We start from the raw sequence: 19,341 nt of genomic DNA on the forward strand, positions 1-19,341 counted from the left end.
GGAGACAATAGGCTTACTCTAGCTTAGTCATCTGTAGTCCTTCCTCTTCCGTTCTGAGATGGATGCTAATACCTTGGTGATTACCACTTTCCAGGGTTTTGTGAAAGCTTAGAGCATTTAAATAAATTGTGGAGGGGGAAAAAATAGTGGGGAGAGACAAAGAGGAGGAGAAAGGAAGAGGAAACGGAGAGATTTCTCCTGGCATTGGTATACAGCCAGGATCCCAGGTTCCTTGAATGGTGCACAGAGATTGCTAGGTAACTGTGCCAGAAGTGGAGAAAGTATGGCATTCAACTCCAGGAGGAGACTCAACTCCAGGAACACACAGAGGAAGCCAAGTGTGCTGATGTTCAGGAACCAATATTCAGAGGGTACCCTGCAGGTCTGTGAAAGAGCTCTTGGAGACCCCAAGAAAAAAGGTTTCCACAAGTATAATCACAGACTAGATAGCTGGATAGAGTAGAGGAAGGATAATAATTCTATGACCTGATAATTACTGAAATAAATGAGAAAATTCCTGCACATCAGACGGTGTCAAGTAAGACTGAAAATCAGTATTAGTTTGATAAAATGGGAAATTACCCACACAAAGAATTAGCTGTTAACTGCAATACATTCATGTTCAAGGCAAGATAAGATACAAAACTGAAATCTTCACATGTTCAACTAGGGTAAGATACATGTAACTGGAAAAGGTAAGGAAAATTCTATAGAGGGTTTAATCACCCTGGACCCTTTGTATCTACTACATTTACTATTCTCACACAACTCCATTGTAGCTTAAGGGTAAGAGAACTAAATTTAGCCCAGTTCATAAACTGAACAGATTCCCTGTGTTTGATCCTTTTCAGTTAAAACTATGGGTCCAGTACAAATCAAACTGGATGTCAAGGCTTTTTTACTTGGGAATCTTAACTTGCTTTACTTTTGTGACTGAGACAGATATGGCTACTTCACTGTGACTAAAGGCTAGCCAAATGGGAAAGGGGATGGAATGAATCAAATTCCCCTTTTGATCACTCAACAGGAGGTCCACAGGAACCATGCCTCATTCTATTAACTATCTCTGCTTCCCCAACTGCAGTCAATGATAACACAGGGCCTGCTTGATGCTTGCAGGGGCCTCTCACCAAACACAGGCATTTAAATGGTTGGCTTCCTTGAGATGTCCCTGGGCTAGGTAAAGATACTCTGAGACAGTGTTCCTTCTGCCTTGGCTCCATGCCTGGAGGGAATGCATACCTCTTCCTCCAATGGGACAAGAAGCCACAGCTCTCCACTGACTAAACCCATGTCTGGTCCCAACTCACATCATAGCTTCTCCATCAACTTCTCCACACCAGGCTTTTGGAGCCAGGTTATCTTAGATCAGCACAACAGAGGCATTTCGGAGAGTTCAGCAGCACAAGGGAACATACAATAACAAAGCCATTCCAATCTGGCTATATAGTTAATATTGAGATAGTCAAGGCATGAAAACAGTTGAAAATTACGTTGCTAAAACACTCTACAGATTATACGTATAGCAGAGCTTTCGAACTTACAAATAACATGAGATACCAAAATAGGCTGTTACTTTTCCTTTCGCCACCTCTCTCGTTCTGCCTCTCTCTCACACACACACACGCACACATACTTTTTAGTGCTAAGACAACTGTATGAAAAACAGGTAATACATTTTTAAATAACATCTCAATATTCAAACAAAACTATACTTCATGTATTTAAAACAAAAACATAAATTACGCATTGGTTTCTCTGTATTTATTATTGAATAATGCTATGGTTGAATTTTTTGTTTTTAATGGAGTTTATAACTTTGAAATACTTGCTTCAGACTTACTTAAAGTAGAATTAACTGGGTTTTTTTGACCTCCTACTTTTAGATTTGGGGAGTGATGGTTCAGAATCAGATGCATTCACAGTAACGGATGCTACTTCCACCAATCCTGGTTGAAGGGGTTCCAGTGATACCTGAATAACAACTTTTGTTTCAGGAGGTAATCCTTCTAGCTGCTTAGGCTTCTTAAACATTTGATGACACTGGGTCTTGTGCTCCCTTTTCTCTTTACAAGTTAAAAATTGTAGCCGACATTTGGAACACTGGTGAAAACTCTTTGCCCAGTGCTGTCTATAATGACATATGTATAGTGCTTCAGTTTTAAAAATTTGGAGACAAAAGGGGCAAAGTAAATTCTCAGTGTTACCATGGTATGCTCTGAAATGTGCATCCACATCTGCAAAGAATGATGATCTGTAACTGGCATACATAGGGCATTTCACCAGGCTTATGATTATCTTTCATGTGCTGTAAGAGAATCTGATCTGCCTCAAAGGACAATTCACAGATTTTACAGACTGTGCAGGGCTCCTGGGAAGTGTGGACACTTTCAATGTGACACTGCAGCTGGAAGGGCGTAGGAAACTGGCGGTGGCAGTGCTGGCAGGTGGTGTGGTATTTCCAGCTGTCACCTCTCAGCCTCTCAAGTTCCAAATGGTGCTTCATGTGATTCATAAACTCAACATTTTTTAGAACCTTCAAGCAGCTGAGGCATTTAAAGGCTGTGTGAGTTTTTGGTTCTGGCTGCCCATCTCCTATATGCTGTCCATAGTAGAAGTCACGAAGTAACACAATCAGATTGCCTTCTGTGGGATCAGCAAACTTATTTTGACTTGATACACTTGGAAAGTCAGTTTTTGTCAATACATTTCCCCCTAAAGGACTTACAGGCTTGCAATGAACATTGTCCTTTGGAAAAGCTGTTGGACAAGGTTCTCCACTCTGAACATGGCTTAATGAGTTATGAACACTGTCTGGTGTGCTTTGCTGAGTAGTCACTGTATGAAAAGTACCTGAAAGGGACAAAGCTAAAGAATGTTCTCCTATAATTCCATCACTGAGTTTGGGTCTTTTGGGACTTGTGCTATTTGTTTCAGAAGTGGAAAGTCGCCTTGATACACGAGGACTTTTATCCATATCTCCTGCAGAAACTGCTGTTTCTACTGGATGCTGCAATGAACTTGTGAAGGTAATCAAAGGAGAACATAACTCTGAAAAGCTATTAGGCACTATTTGTGGTGAAATATTTTTAGAATCCGCTTTGCACAAAAGCTCAATAATAATAGGACTATCTGTTGATCTTGATTCAGAGACAGAAAGTGGCAAGACAGTCTTTGCTTCTGATGTAGGAGTCACATGACTAACAGGCTGTAATTTCTGAGCATTATCTTTCCTGAAGTGACCATACCTATTTCTCCTTGAACAAGAACCTGGGGTAACTCTGTTCAGTATGTTTGAAATGACTGGTTTTGAATTTGAGGTCATCCCAACAAAGATCACATCATCATCCTCATGTACATGTTCCACTCCAACCAAGATGAGTTCAGCATCTTCATCATTTACTAGTTTGGTTTCTCCCTCACTTTTCTGTGGTTCTGGCTCTTGTTCTTCTTCACATGACATCCATGGTGGTTCCATATTTTAAATACTTTTTTGTTCTTGGAGGGTGTGACCACAAGTCCCAGTGCTTCCTTTAAATAAACTGCCACCTAGGTATAAATATACTACATATTAGTTAAGTACAGAAAAATGTGCTATTTGGTTATCTCCAAAGATAACCCTTATCTTACAAATAAAGATACTGAGCATCAAACAGACTAAATGAAAGATGAATAACCTATGACTACAAGTCTACATGACTCAAGAATAATAGCTTTGTTCCATGTTGATTTTAATCTCTTCTAATTAAAAAAAAAAGAAAGAAAAAGAAAAAACAGAATACCACCACTGATCATTAGGAGAAATCACATGTAAAGCACGAGTATTTTTACAACTGCACTATTGTACAGTGTTTAGAAACATGGACTTTGGAGTCAAAGAAGATTAAGCTGGAATTCTAAGTTAATCACACACCAGCTGCATCTTTTTGGGCAAATTTATAACTTTTAAATGTGTTTCCGCACCTTAAAGACAAACATGCTTATTTCTTAGACTTAAGGTTAAGCTCTTTTTAAAAAGCGTCAGCTATTTAATGGCATCTTGTTTTGTAGTAAAATTGGAAAAAAAGTTATCTTAAATGCACATTACAATTGATTCACACATACTAATTTCATAAATGTTAATACAGAAAATAGGTAGCAAATTCAAATATAAAGTATCTATACACAGTTAACAAACAGCATAATTCAATGTCAAGCACTTAACACAGGCCTAGAAAATTGAGAATGAACTCTCTTGATAATCTCACCCCCAAAGCCACACTTATACATCCTAAATTTCTCCCTCTAATCCTGACTAAACTTAAATCCAACAATGCTTCATCCTTCATTCCACATTTCTCTTCCCCACGTATCAGGCAAAGTCATGACAGTATTTCTCTAATACCAATATCAGACAGAGACATCAAACACACACACACACACACAACGGATATTCTGTATGAATACAGATGCAAGAGTCCTCAACAAAATACTTGCAAACAAAACCTAACAACATATAAAAAAGATTATATACCATGATCACATGGGATTTATGGAGGTATGCAAAGTTGGTTCATTATATGAAAGTCAATCGACATTATGCCATTTTAACACAATAAAGGACAAAAAACACATCTGCCTGCAGAAAAAGCATTTCCCTGAATCTAGCACCTTTTCATAATAGGGGTTCAAGTAAACCACTTAATAACTAAGAACAGAAGAGAACTTTCTCAAAGGGTACCTGTAAACGACCCACAGCTAAATCATACTTAATAATGAAACACTGAAAGCTTTCCCTATAAGATTGGGAACAACATAAGGAAGTCTATTCCACACTTTGGTTCAATATTAAACTGGCAGTTCTATAACCAGAGCAATCAGGTAAGAAAAAGGAATTGTTGTTGTTGCTTAAAAAAACAAACAAACAAACAAACAAACAAAAAAACAGCCTTCAGAATGGAAAGGAAAATGTCAAAGTATATTGGAGATACCATACTTTTATATATATAGAAAATCCCAAAGAAACCACAGGTATTAGAATTAATAAAAAGCTTGAAGAATATAAGATAAATATTTTAAAAGTCAAACACATTTCTATACAGTAGCAACAAATGTTCTGAAAATGAAGTCAAGTAAACACTTGACTCTACATTAGCATTAAAAATAATACTTAGGATGTCAGAAAGAGAAAGACAAATATCATATGGTTTCACTTACATGTGGACTATAAACTATAACACAAATGAACTTATCTGTGAAACAGAAACAGACTCACAGACACAGTGAGCAGACTATGTGATTACCAAGAGAGGAAGGGTGGGGGAGGCATAGATTGGGAGCTGGTGACTAGCAGATGCAAACTATAATGTTAATATATAGAATAGATAAAAAAAGATCCTACTGTGTAGCACAAGGAACTATATTCATAATTTGTGATAAACAGTAATGGGAAAGGATATGAAAAAAATTGTTCGTGCATGTGTGTGTGTTTACATATGAAGGAAAGGAAAGGTAAAAGGAAGGAAAGGAAAGGTAAAAGGAAGGAAAGGAAAGGAAAACTCTTGGCAAGTATGTACAGAAACTGGACCTTGTGTGTTATGGATAGATTTTAAAATGGTGCAACTGCTACAGAAAACAGTCTAAAGCCTCCTGAAAAAATTAAAAATAGAACTACCACATGATTCATCAATTCCACTTCTGAATATAAATTCAAAAGAAGTTAACATGGGGTCTTGAGATATTTGCATAGCCATGCTCAAAGCAGCACTAATCACAACAACTAAGAGGTGGAAGCATCTAAACATCTATCAAATGTGATACATACATATAATGGAACATAATTAAGCCATATAAAGGAAATTCTGCCCCAAGCTACAACTTCATGATCACTTAAGACATCAAGCCAAAGGAAATAAGCCAGTCATAAAAAAGACAAAAGTGTATGTTTCCACTTATACAAAATGTCTAATATAGTCAAGCAATAGAAAGGAACAAAGTGGAATGATGGAGTCCAGGGTCCATGGAAACAGGGAAGAAAAGATGAGTTGTTGTTTAATGGGACAGGTGATGGGTACAGAGTTTCAATTTTGCAAGATGAAAAGGTGTAGAGATCTATTTCATAGCAATGTGATAAGGAATTCCATGATATTTCAGAGGTTAGGACTCCAAACTTTCCTATCAGGGGCCTGGGTATGATTCTCAACCAGGAAACTGTCATTTAAGCTGCATAGAACAGCTAAAAAAATGACAACAACAACAAAACAGCACTGTGACTGTGTGTGTGAGTGTGTGTGTGTGTGTGTGTGTGTGTGTGTGTGTACTTGTGTGAGTTGCTCAGTCGTGTATGACTCATTGTCTCCCCATGGACTGTAGCCCACCAGGCTCCTTTGTCGATGGGATTCTCCAGGCAAGAATACTGGAATGGGCTGCCATTTCTTTCTCCAAAAAGGCTGATGAAATTGTGTGAAATACTTAGCACGTAAAAATGGTTAAAATGGTAAAAATTTAAGTTAGATGTTTGTTTTTTTTACAACAATTAAAAAAAATCTAACAACCAGGAAAATAATTTGAATGGACTTTTCACCAAATATGATATGCAAATGGCCAACAATCACAAAAAATACTGCTTAACATGATTGAAAGTGAAAGAAAGTGAAGTCACTCAGTCATGTCTGACTCTTTGCGACCCCATGGATGGTAGCCTATAATGCTCCTCCATCCATGGGATTTTCCAGGCAAGAATGCTGGAGTGGATTGTCATTTCCTTCTCCAGAGGATCTTCCCAACCCAGGAATCGATCCCAGGTCTCCTGCATTGCAGGCAGACACCTTACCTTCTGAGCCACCAAGGAAGCCTGTAACAAAATGTAAATCAGTCTCAGTGAGATACTACTTCACACCTATTAGGTTGCTGCTGCTGCTAAGTCGCTTCAGTCCTGTCTGACTCTGTGCGACCCCATAGACGGCAGCCCACCAGGCTCCCCTGTCCCTGGGATTCTCCAGGTAAGAACACTTGAGTGGGTTGTCATTTCCTTCTCCAATGCATGAAAGTGAAAAGTGAAAGTGAAGTCGCTCAGCCGTGTCTGACTCCTAGTGACCCCATGGACTGTAGCCCACCAGGCTACTCCATCCATGGGATTTTCCAGGCAAGAGTACTGGAGTGGGGTGCCATTGCCTTCTCCTACCATTAGGTTGGCTGTAATCAAAAAGAGGAATAATAACAAGTGCTGCAGAGGATGTGGAGAAAAGGAATCTTCATATATTGTTGATGTAATTGCTGTAAAATAGTACAATCACTTTGGATAAGTGGTTTGTAAGTACCTCAAAAATTAATATAGAGTAGCCATATGATCCAGAGATTTCACTCTTTTGTATATATCCATAAAAAATGAAAATGTTGAGTCCATGCAAAAACAGTGTTCACAGCAACATTATTCACAATAGCCACAAAGAATACACCATCCAAATATTATCCATTAGTTGATGAATGGATAAATAAATGGTGGTATATGCTCACAATGGACTACAGGTAAGCCACATACCATACTGATATACCATATTCAGCCATAAAAAAAAAATGTGCTGCTATACAGCCAAGAAATGGATGAATCTTGAAAATACACAAACTAGGGGACTTTCCTGGAGATCCAGTGTTTAAGACTCTGCACAGGTTCCATCCCTGGGCTAGGAACTAAGATCCCACATGCCACATAGCTAGATAAATAAATATTTGAAAAGAAAACATGGCATCTGAATAAAGCCAGACACAAAGGTCACACATTGTATCTTGAAGAACTGTACATAGAAGAGAAGCAGGAAAGACAAGCATTCTATAATCCAAATGAAACATTTTTTTTCCAGGGAGGAGGAAATGAACTGCTCTAATAAAGGCTGCCAATAAATTAAATAAAATAACAACCTCAGGCTCTACTACAAAGCCACAATCATCAAGACAATATGGTACTGGCACAGAGACAGAAATATAGATCAATGGGGAAAAAAACCAGAAAGCCCAGAGGTAAACCCACACACCTATGGACACCTTATCTTTGACAAAGGAGGCAAGAATATACAATGGAGAAAAGACGATCTCTTTAACAAGTGGTGCTGGAAAACTTGTCAATCACTTGTAAAAGAATGAAAGCAGAACACTTTTTGGAGAAGGCAATGGCACCTGACTCCAGTACTCTTGCCTGGAAAATACCATGGACAGAGGAGCCTGGAAGGCTGCAGTTCATGGGGTCGCTAAGGTTCAGCCATGACTGAGTGATTTCACTTTCACTTTTCACTTTCATGCACTGGAGAAGAAAATGGCAACCAACTCCAGTGTTCTTGCCTGGAGAATCCCAGGGCCTGTGGAGCTTGGTGGGCTGCCGTCTATTGGGTCGCACAGAGTCGGACACGACTGAAGTGACTTAGCAGCAGTAGCAGAACACTTTTTAACACCATACACAAAAATAAACTCAGAATGGATTAAAGATCTAAACATAAGACCAGAAATTATAAAACTCCTAGAGGAGAACATAGGCAAAACACTCTCCGACATACATCAGAGCAGGATCCTCTATGACCCACCTCCCAGAGTACTGGAAATAACAGCAAAAATAAACAAATGGGACCTAATTAAACGTAAAAGCTTCTGCACCACAAAGGAACTATTAGGAAGGTGAAAAGACGGCTTCAGAATGGGAGAAAATAATAGCAAATGTAGCAACTGAAAAACAGCTAATCTCAAAAATATACAAGCAACTCCTGCAGCTCAATTCCAGAAAAATAAACAACCCAATCAAAAAATGGGCCAAAGAACTAAATATACATTTCTCCAAAGAAGACATACAGATGGCTAACAAACACATGAAAAAATGCTCAACATCACTCATTATCAGAGAAATGCAAATCAAAATCCACAATGAGGTACCATGTTACGCCAGTCAGAATGGCTGCAATTCAAAAGTCTACAAGCAATACATGCTGGAGAGGGTGTGGAGAAAAGGGAACCCTCCTACACTATTGATGGGAATGCAAATTAATACAGCCACTATGGAGAACAGTGTGGAGATTCCTTAAAAAAAAAATAATAAAAAAAAACCTGGAAATAGAACTGCCATACAACCCAGTGATCCCACTGCTGGGCACACACATTGAGGAAACCAGAATTGAAAGAGACATGTGTACCCCAATGTTCATCACAGCACTGTTTCTAATAGCCAGGACATGGAAGCAACCTAGATGACCATCCGCAGATGAATGGATCAGAAAGCTATGGTACGTATAAACAATGGAGTACTACTCAGCCATTTAAAAGAATACATTTGAATCAGTTCTAATGAGGTGAATTAAACTGGAGCCTATTATAAAGACTGAAGTAAGCCAGAAAGAAAAACACCAATACAGTATACTAACACATATATATGGAATTTAGAATGATGGTAACAACAACACTGTATGCAAGACAGCAAAAGAGACACAGATGTATAGAGTAGTGTTTTGGACTCTGTGGGAGAGGGAGGGGAGAATGATTTGGGAGAATGGCATTAAAACATGTATAATATCATATTCGAAATGAATCGCCAGTCCAGGTTGAATGCAGGATACAGGAGGCTTGGGGCTGGTGCACTGGGATGACCCAGAGGAATGGTATGGGGTGGGAGGAGGGAGGAGAGTTCAGGATTGGGAACATATGTATACCTGTGGCGGATTCATTTTGATATATGGCAAAACCAATACATTATTGTTGTTAAAAAATAAATAAAAAATAAATTCACTTAAAAAATAAAACATCCAGCCAAAGGAATTAAGCCAGTCATAAAAAAAAGACAAATACTGTAAGTTTCCACTTATATGAAATATCTAACATAGTCAAGCAATAGAAAGGAACAAAGTAGAATAATGGAGTCCAGGATCTAGGGAAACAGGGAAGAAAAGAGGAGTTGTTGTTAAATGGGACAGGTGATGGGTATAGTTTCAATTTTGCAAGATGAAAAGGTGTAAAGATATGTTTCTTAACAATATGATAAGGAATTCCATGATAGTTCAGAGGTTAGGACTCCACGCTTTCCTATCAGGGGCCTGGGTAGGGTTCTCAACCAGGAAACTGTCATTCAAGCTGCATAGCACAGCGAAAACTATGACAACAACAATAAAACAACACTGTAACTGTGTGTGTGTGTGTGTGTGTGTGTGTGTGTGTGTGTATTAGTTGCTCAGTCATGTATGAGTCTTTGCTTTCACATGGACTGTAGCCCATCAGGCTCCTTTGTCCATGGGGTTCTCCAGGCAAGAATACTGGAGTGGGTTGCCATTTCTTTCTCCAAAAAGGCTGATGAAAGTATGTGAAATACTTAGCATGTAAAAATGGTTAAAATGGTGAAAATTTAAGTTAGATTTTTTTTTACAACAAAAACTTTTAACAACCAGGAAAAGAATTTGAATAGACATTTCACCAAAAATACTGCTTAACATGATTGAAAGTGAAAGAAATTAAGTCGCTCAGTCCTGTCCGACTCTTTGCGACCCCATGGACTGTCGCCTATCAGGCTCCTCCATCCATGGGATTTTCCAGGCAAGAGTGCTGGGGTGGATTGTCATTTCCTTCTCCAGGGGATCTTCCTGACCCAGGAATCAAACCCAGGTCTCCTGCATTGCAGGCAGACACTTTACCTTCTGAGCCACCAGGGAAGCCCTTAGCAAAATGTAAATCAGTTTCATTGAAATACTACTTCACACACATTAGCTTGGCTATAATCAAAACCAGGAAAAATAACAAGTGCTGCAGAGGATGTGGAGAAAACGAATCTTCATATATTGTTGAAAATGTTGAAAATATACTGCTGAAATATATTGTTGAAAATATATTGCTGTAAAATGGTACAACCACTTTGGTTTGTCAGTACCTCAAAAATTGAATATATAGTAGCCATATGATCCAGAAATCTCACTCTTTTGTATATATATAAAAAAAAAAAATCCCTGAAACTATTAAGTCCATTCAAAAACAGTGTTCCCAACAGCATTACTCACAATAGCCACAAAGAATACACCATCCAAATATTATCTATTAATTGATGAATGGATAAAAAATCGTGGTAATTGTTCACAGTGGAGTTCATGTAAGTCATATACCGTATTGATGTACCATATACAGCCATTAAAAAAATGCATTGCTATACAGCCAAGAAGTGGATGAATCTTGAAAATACACAAACTAGGGGACTTCCCTGGAAATGTTTAAGTGTTTAAGACTATGCACAGTTTCCATCCCTGGGCAGGGAACTAAGATCCCACATGCCACATAGCTAAATAAATAAATATTTTAAAAGAAAATGTGACATCTGAATAAAGCCAGACACAGAGGTCACACATTGCATGTGGGAGAACTGTAAGTAGAAAAGAAGCAGGAAAGAGAAGCATTCTGTAACGCAAATGAAATATTTTTTTTCAGGGAGGAGGAAATGCACTGCTCTGATAAAGGCTGTCATAAATTAAATAAAATAACAACTAAAAATTGACCAATGAGTTAAACATTTGGAATTCACTGTTGACTTTGACAAGAGTGAATTTAAAGGAAAATGAGAGACCTGGAGATAACAGATTCTACAAACAACTCTGCAGAAGTCTAGCATAAGCAAATATGAAATAAAAAAAAGCATAGGCGATGTGTCACCAAAGGACAGATTTTTAATGAGAGGTAAGATTATAGTCATTCTGTTTGCTGATGGGAACCATCCAGAGAAACAGAAAACTTAACCCAGGACAAAGAAGAGACTTGCTAGAATATCACTGAATAAACAAGAATTGAGGTGGAAAGAATACACAGAAGAACTGTACAAAAACAGAGCTTCATGACCCAGATAATTAGGGTGGTGTGATCACTGACCAAGAGCCAGATATCCTGGAATGTGAAATGAAGTGGGCCGTAGAAAGCATCACTATGAGAACAGCTAATGGAGGTGACGGAATTCCATTTGAGCTATTTCAAATCCTGAAAGATGATGCTGTGAAAGGTTGCACTCAATATGCCAGCAAGTGTGGAAAACTCAGCAGTGGCCAAAGGACTGAAAAAGGTCAGTTTTCATTCCAATTTCAGAGAAAGGCAATGCTAAAGAATGCTCAAACTACTGCACAATTACACTCATCTCACATGCTAGTAAAGTAATGCTCAAAATTCTCCAAGTCAGGGTTCAGTAATATGTGAACCATGAACTTCCTGATGTTCAAGCTGGTTTTAGAAAAGGCAGAGGACCCAGAGATCTAGTTGGCAACATCCGCTAGATCATGAAAAAAACAAGAGTTCCAGAAAAATACATTTATTTCTACTTGACTGACTATGTCAAAGCCTTTGACTGTGTGGATCACAATAAAGTGTGGAAAATTCTGAAAGAGATGGGAATACCAGACCACCCGACCTGCCTCTTGAGAAATCTGTATGCAGGTCAGGAAGCAACAGTTAGAACTCATCATGGAACAACAGACTGGTTCCAAATAGCAAAAGAGTAAGTCAAGGCTGTATATTGTCACCATGCTTATTTAACTTCTATGCAGTGTGATCTCATGAGAAACTCTGGAGTGGAAGAAGCAAAAGCTGGAATCAAGATTGCAGGGAAAATTATCAATAACCTCAGATATGCAGATGATACCACCCTTATGGCAGAAAGTGAAGAGGAGCTAAAAAGCCTCTTGATGCAAGTGAAAGTGGAGAGAGAAAAAGTTGACTTAAAGCTCAACATTCAGAAAATGAAGATCATGCCATCCGGTCCCATGTACTTCATGGCAAATAGATGGGGAAACAGTGGAAGCAGTGTCAGATTTATTTTGGGGGGATGCAAAAGCACTGCAGATGGTGACTGCAGCCATGAAATTAAAAGACACTTACTCCTTGGAAGGAAAGTTATGTCCAACCTAGATAGCATATTCAAAAGCAGAGACATTACTTTGCCAACAAAGGTCCATCTAGTCAAGGCTATGGTTTTTCCTGTGGTCCTGTATGGATGTGAGAGTGGGACTGTGAAGAAGGCTGACCACTGAAGAATTGATGCTTTTGATCTGTGGTGTTGGAGAAGACTCTTGAGAGTCCCTTGGAAATAGATCCAACAAGTCCATTCTGTAGGAGATGAGTCCTGGGAATTCTTTGGAAGGAATGATGCTGAAGCTGAAACTCCAGTACTTTGGCCACCTCATCCAGAGTTGACTCATTGGAAAAGACTCTGATGCTGGGAGGGATTGGGGGCAGGAGGAAAAGGGGACGACAGAGGATGAGATTGCTGGATGGCGTTACTGACTCGATGAACCTGTCCGAGTAAACTCCGGGAGTTGGTGATGGACAGGGAGGCCTGGCGTACTGCTATTCATGGGGTCACAAAGAGTTGGACATGACTGAGCGACCGAGCTGAATTGACCCTTAGAAAATGGCCAGGTATGGCATGCCAACAAACAAACAAACAACAACAACAAAAACGGGTGCAAAACACATGTCAGGAAGGAAACATCAACAGGTAAATACTTAGTCAATGCTTAGAAAAAAGCCTCTGGAAATGTGCCTCATTTGCTCTATTATCAGTGAATTGAAAACTTAAACTGCAAGGCAATATCACTCATGGGAAACCAAAAAGGCCATTATCCAAAAGTCTACAGACAAGAAAGAGTAGAGCAATGTTAGTAAAGGGGAACCCTGTATGCCATTGGTGGGAGGTAAGGTAAGTGCTCAGAGACTTTATGAGCATGGCTGCCAAAGTACCTAGGAATCACAAAATGATGTAGATGATGTCATATGTCAGCTCCACTTCCAGAGTATTTGAGCAATCAACAGATCATGAAAAACACACACAACACCACCACTTCCACAAACATACCCTGGATCAGCTGTCACAATGCCCAAGAGATGAAAGGAAAGAGAATCGCTGGCTGCAAATTAAAAGAGAAACATATGGGACATAGAGACACAATAAATATGAGTCTGACATTATGAAAATGCAAAAAAAAAAAAAAAAGCCATTTGCAGGAATATGCAGAAACCTAGAGCGAATCACAGTAAGTAAAGAAAGGCAGATTAAAGAGATATTACAACATATGCCTTCCAGAAGGGATTAAAAAACATATTGATGGGATGAGTGCCCAAGGAAAAGTGAAATGGACTCACACTCCTGGTAAGAAAATTACAGTTGGCAAAGGGTTTTGGTGGCTGAGAGGCCAACAGGTGAAGCCTGGAATAGAGTTATACCCACAAATACCTATGCAATTCATAATCCACATGGACCTCCTGTATCAAGAGATATGTACTCAATAGATTCCAAAAGATACCTCTGACAATAACCAGAGCTAAATTCCTCCAAGTGTCTATGGAAAGGAAGGTGGAACTGTTTCTATGCAACAACTACAATGGTGTTAATAGTCTTAAAAAATATATAGTTTCGCTTAAAAAAAAAAAAAAAAAAAGAGCAAAGAGTAAACAACCAAAACTTTTGGTGACTACCTATGTCTCATTTTACTCTCATTAACAACCAGACTTGGGAATAACAAGAGGCTGCTGTTACCATGGGTACAAGAGGAGGGAATGAAGAAATGCTGTCACCTTGTGGACATTTTCTCTAACAGCAACCTTAAAATTCTTGCTGATGGCCACAATATTCACAAGGGTGCTGAGCTCTAACTGATATGCACCCTTAACAAATTTTCAGGGTTCACAGAGGGGAAAATAAGTAAAGTAAACTTGGGAGAAGCTAACAGGAAGAGGATATGAACAGCTAAACATAATTCCGTGTTTCTTTAAAAAAGCACATGACACATAGGGTGAATTCTAAGAGACACAGACATCTAAACTCTGAGGACATTATCACCTCCGCCTGAGCATGGGAAAGGGCCACGTCAAATCCTGGACATGGCATCAATGGCAGAGTAGGAGTAGTACAGTGGACGCTTTAAGGTAATGCTTTAATGGACCTGGTAAGAGCCACTATGGACATGACTAGAAAGGTGCACTCCCATGAAAGAAAAATAAATAAATAAAGAGGTCATGACAGCATGGTAAATCAGATCCTCTCCTGCAGTATTTCAGACATGAACAGATTTCAAACACCACACACCCCAAACTAGATCCTGCTGCATCATTCAGAACATCAAAGAAATGAAAGGTAAGATAGTGTACTTGGATAGAGGAATGGATAAAGGAGTGTGATATAGGTCTGGAATGAAGCTTTAATCAGGACTGAAATTTGAAAGTAGGCCCTCTTCACCAATAGAGAGAAATCCAGAGATCATCACACTAAATGAAGGAACATTTCAAGAAATATCATGGGATACATTGGAGTGGTGGGATACAGAAATCCACCGCAGTGTGTGCCCACACAAATGTGATGTGGACATCCAAACTGGCAAGAAACTTATGGTAGCCAAGGACCTTGGTGGATGGAAGGGATAAATCTGGAACTTGGTATCAATTTCTTCCCACAGATACATATTAAATACAAAATCCGTATAAACCTATTGCAGCAAGAGTGGTAGACAAAACAATTTCTAATAATATGTAGGGAAAAGCAAGCATCGCTGAATACTTAATGTCATCTCAGTGTTTCAGAACAAGAATCTGTACATGTAAAACCAACTCATCCTTGTCTTCAACTTAAAGAGAATATGAGCACTTACTTCAAAGATCCAAAAGTGAGGATATATCAGGTTTCATGGCATCCTTTGGCTCATTCTGCTCTAATGTACTCATAGGCCTGACAAAAACTCTCAGACATCACAGGCCATCCTAAAAAGGAGCAAATAATAAAGCTTTGCAGCATAGAGTTTTCTCTGTAACAGCAGCCTTAAAACTATCACTGATGGACATCTGATATACACAAGGTCCTATTGCTGGACTTGATACGACACCTACCCTTGAACATGACAGTAGTCACTCATCAAAAAAAAAAAAAAAAAAAAAGTGAAAAAGAAATACAGGACACTCTTAAGAAGAAAACATCAACATTTAAATACAGCTCAAACTGCTTGGGAAAAAAAAAAAAGACTCACTTAATTTTCCAAAGGCTTCTGAGCTTTAAATATATCTGTCTTTAGAGGAGAACATAGACAAAATACTCTCTGACATACATCACAGCAGGATCCTCCATGACCCACCCCGCAGAATATTGGAAATAAAAGCAAAAATAAACAAATGGGACCTAATTAAACTTAAAAGCTTCTGTACAACAAAAGAACTATAAGCCAGGTGAAAACACAGCCTTCAGAATGGGAAAAAAAATAATAACAAATGAAGCAACTGACAAACTAAACTCAAAAATATACAAGCAACTCCTACAGCTCAATTCCAAAAAAATAAATGACCCAATCAAAAAATGGGCCAAAGAACTAAATAGACATTTCTCCAAAGAAGACATACAGATGGCTATGAAACACATGAAAAGATGCTCAGCATCACTCATTATCGGATAAATGCAAATCAAAACCACAATGAGGTACCACTTCACACCAGTCAGAATGGCTGTGATCCAAACGTCTATAAGCAGTAAATGCTTGAGAGGATGTGGAGAAAAGGGAACCCTTTTACACTGTTGGTGGGAATGTAAACTAGTACGGCCACTATGGAGAACACTGTGGAGATTCCTTAAAAAAAACTAGAAATAGGACTGCCATACGACCTAGCAATCCCGCTGCTGGGCATACACACTGAGGAAACCAGAAGGGAAAGAGACACGTGTACTCCAATGTTCATCACAGCACAGTTTCTCATACCCAGGACATGGAAGCAACATAGATGTCCACCAGCAGATGAATGGATAAGAAAGCTGTGGCATATATACACAATGGAGTATTACTCAGCCATTAAAAAGAATACATTTGAAGCAGTTCTAATGAGGTGAATGAAACTGGAGCCTATTATGCAGAATGAAGTAAGCCAGAAAGAAAAACACCAATACAGTATACTAACACATATATATGGAATTTAGAAAGATGGTAATGACAACCCTGTATGCGAGATAGCTAAAGAGACACAGATGTATGGAACAATCTTTTGGACCCTGTGGGAGAGGGAGTGGGGAATGATTTGCGAGAATGGCATTAAAACATGTATAATATCATATTAGAAATGAATCGCCAGTCCAGGTTCCATGAAGGATAAGAGAAGCTTGGGGCTGGTGCACTGAGATGACCCAGAAGGATGGTATGGCTAAGGAGGTAGGAGGGGGTTCAGGATGGGGAAAATGTGTACACCTGTGGCGGATGCATGTTGATGTATGGCGAACCACTACAATAGTGTAAAGTAAAAAATAATAAGAATAAAATAAATAAATACAAAAATACAGAAATGAAAACAAAAAACAAAAATTGCTAACTCTTTTGTGTGGATGAAAAATGTCAAATAGCACACCATATCTGGAAGAAAATACCAACAGGTAAATACAGTTCTCAGTATTTATTTAAAAGCACATGAAAGACACTCATTATAGTGAATTACTAAGAACTCTTTTAGCTTCACCTTTTTGTGATCCCGGAGACCATAGCCCAACAAGTTCCTCTGTCCTTGGAATTTTCCAGGCAAGAATTCTGGAGTGAGTTGCCATTTCCTCCTCCAGGGGATCTTCCCAAATCACATCTCCTTTGACTCCTGCCTTTGCTGAAAGATTCTTAACAACAGTGCCGCCTGAGAAGCCCAGTGTATTACATAGATAATCAAACTATGCTAATGAGTTATCACCTCTGAGTAGTGAAAAAGTACCAAATACTATACAGAGAAGACATGGTAGAGAAACATTGTTAAAGGGGAATCTTTATGGTACTAGTGAGATATATTTGGTAGGAGTCATTATAAATGTCATTACTAAGTGCCCTTTATTTTTTTTAATTTAATTTTATTTTTCAACTTTACAATATTGTATTGGTTTTGCCAAATATTGAAATGAATTTGCCACAGGTATATATGTGTTCCCCATCCTGAACCCTCCACCCTCCTCCCTCCCCATACCACCCCTCTGGGTCGTCCCAGTGCACTAGCCCCAAGCATCCAGTATTGTGCATCAAACCTGGACTGGTAACTCGTTTCATACATGATATTTTACATGTTTCAATGCCAGTCTCCCAAATCTTCCCACCCTCTCCCTCTCCCACAGAGTCCAGAAGACTGTTCTATACATCTGTGTCTCTTTTGCTGTCTCCTATACAGGGTTACTGTTAACATCTTTCTAAATTCCTTATATATGCATTAGTAAACTGTATTGGTGTTTTTCTTTCTGACTTACTTCACTCTGTATAATAGGCTCCAGTTTCATCCACCTCATTAGAACTGATTCAAATGTATGATTTTTAATGGCTGAGTAATACTCCATTGTGTATATGTACCACAGCTTTCTTATCCATTCATCTGCTGGTGGGCATCTAGGTTGTTTCCATGTCCTGGCTATTATAAACACTGCTGCTATGAACATTGAGGTACACGTCCCTCTTTCCCTTCTGGTTTCCTCAGTGTGTATGGTGAGCAGTGGGATTGCTGGATCATAAGACAGTTCTATTTCCAGTTGTTTAAGGAATCTCCACACTGTTCTCCATAGTGGCTGTACTAGTTTGCATTCCCACCAACAGTATAAGAGGGTTCCCTTTTCTCCACACCCTCTCCAGCATTTATTGCTTGTAAACTTTTGGATCGCAGCCATTCTGACTGGTGTGAAATGGTACGTCATAGTGGTTTTGATTTGCATTTCTCTGATAATGAGTGATGTTGAGCATCTTTTCATGTGTTTGTGAGCCATCTGTATGTCTTCTTTGGAGAAATGTCTATTTAGTTCTTTGGCCCATTTTTTGATTGGGTCATTTATTTTTCTGGAATTGAGCTGTAGGAATTGCTTGTATATTTTTGAGATTAGTTGTTTGTCAGTTGCTTCATTTGCTATTATTTTCTCCCATTCTGAAGGCTGTCTTTTCACCTTGCTTATAGTTTCCTTTGTTGTGCAGAAGCTTTAGAATTTAATTAGGTCACATTTGTTTATTTTTGCTTTTATTTCCAATATTCAGGGAGGTGGGTCATAGAGGATCCTGCTGTGATGTATGTCGGAGAGTGTTTTGCCTATGTTCTCCTCTAGGAGTTTTATAGTTTCTGGTGTTACATTTAGATCTTTAATCCATTTTGAGTTTATTTTTGTGTATGGTGTTAGAAAGTGTTCTAGTTTCATTCTTTTACAAGTGGTTGACCAGTTTTCCTAGCAGCACTTGTTAAAGAGATTCTCCTTAATCCATTGCATATTCTTGCCTCCTTTGTCAAAGATAAGGTGTCCATATGTGCGTGGATTTATCTCTGGGCTTTCTATTTTGTTCCATTGATCTATAAATCTGTCTTTGTGCCAGTACCATACTGTCTTGATGAGTGTGGCTTTGT

At 38.8% G+C, this 19,341-nt stretch overlaps 1 protein-coding gene across 1 annotated transcript in view; it reads right to left on the reverse strand.

Annotated features, from left to right (window-relative positions):
• Positions 1 to 1,749: 1,749 nt before the first annotated feature.
• Positions 1,750 to 19,341, reverse strand: part of LOC104974629 (zinc finger protein 280B-like) — a 33,610-nt gene continuing 16,018 nt past the window's right edge. Inside the window, 1 exon segment of the mRNA NM_001319890.1 lies at positions 1,750 to 3,549. Coding sequence (NP_001306819.1) covers positions 2,204 to 3,478 — 1,275 coding nt within the window. The 5' untranslated portion in view covers positions 3,479 to 3,549 and the 3' untranslated portion in view covers positions 1,750 to 2,203.

Source organism: Bos taurus, chromosome Y (assembly GCF_002263795.3).
Source record: "Bos taurus isolate L1 Dominette 01449 registration number 42190680 breed Hereford chromosome Y, ARS-UCD2.0, whole genome shotgun sequence".
NCBI lineage: Eukaryota > Metazoa > Chordata > Mammalia > Artiodactyla > Bovidae > Bos > Bos taurus.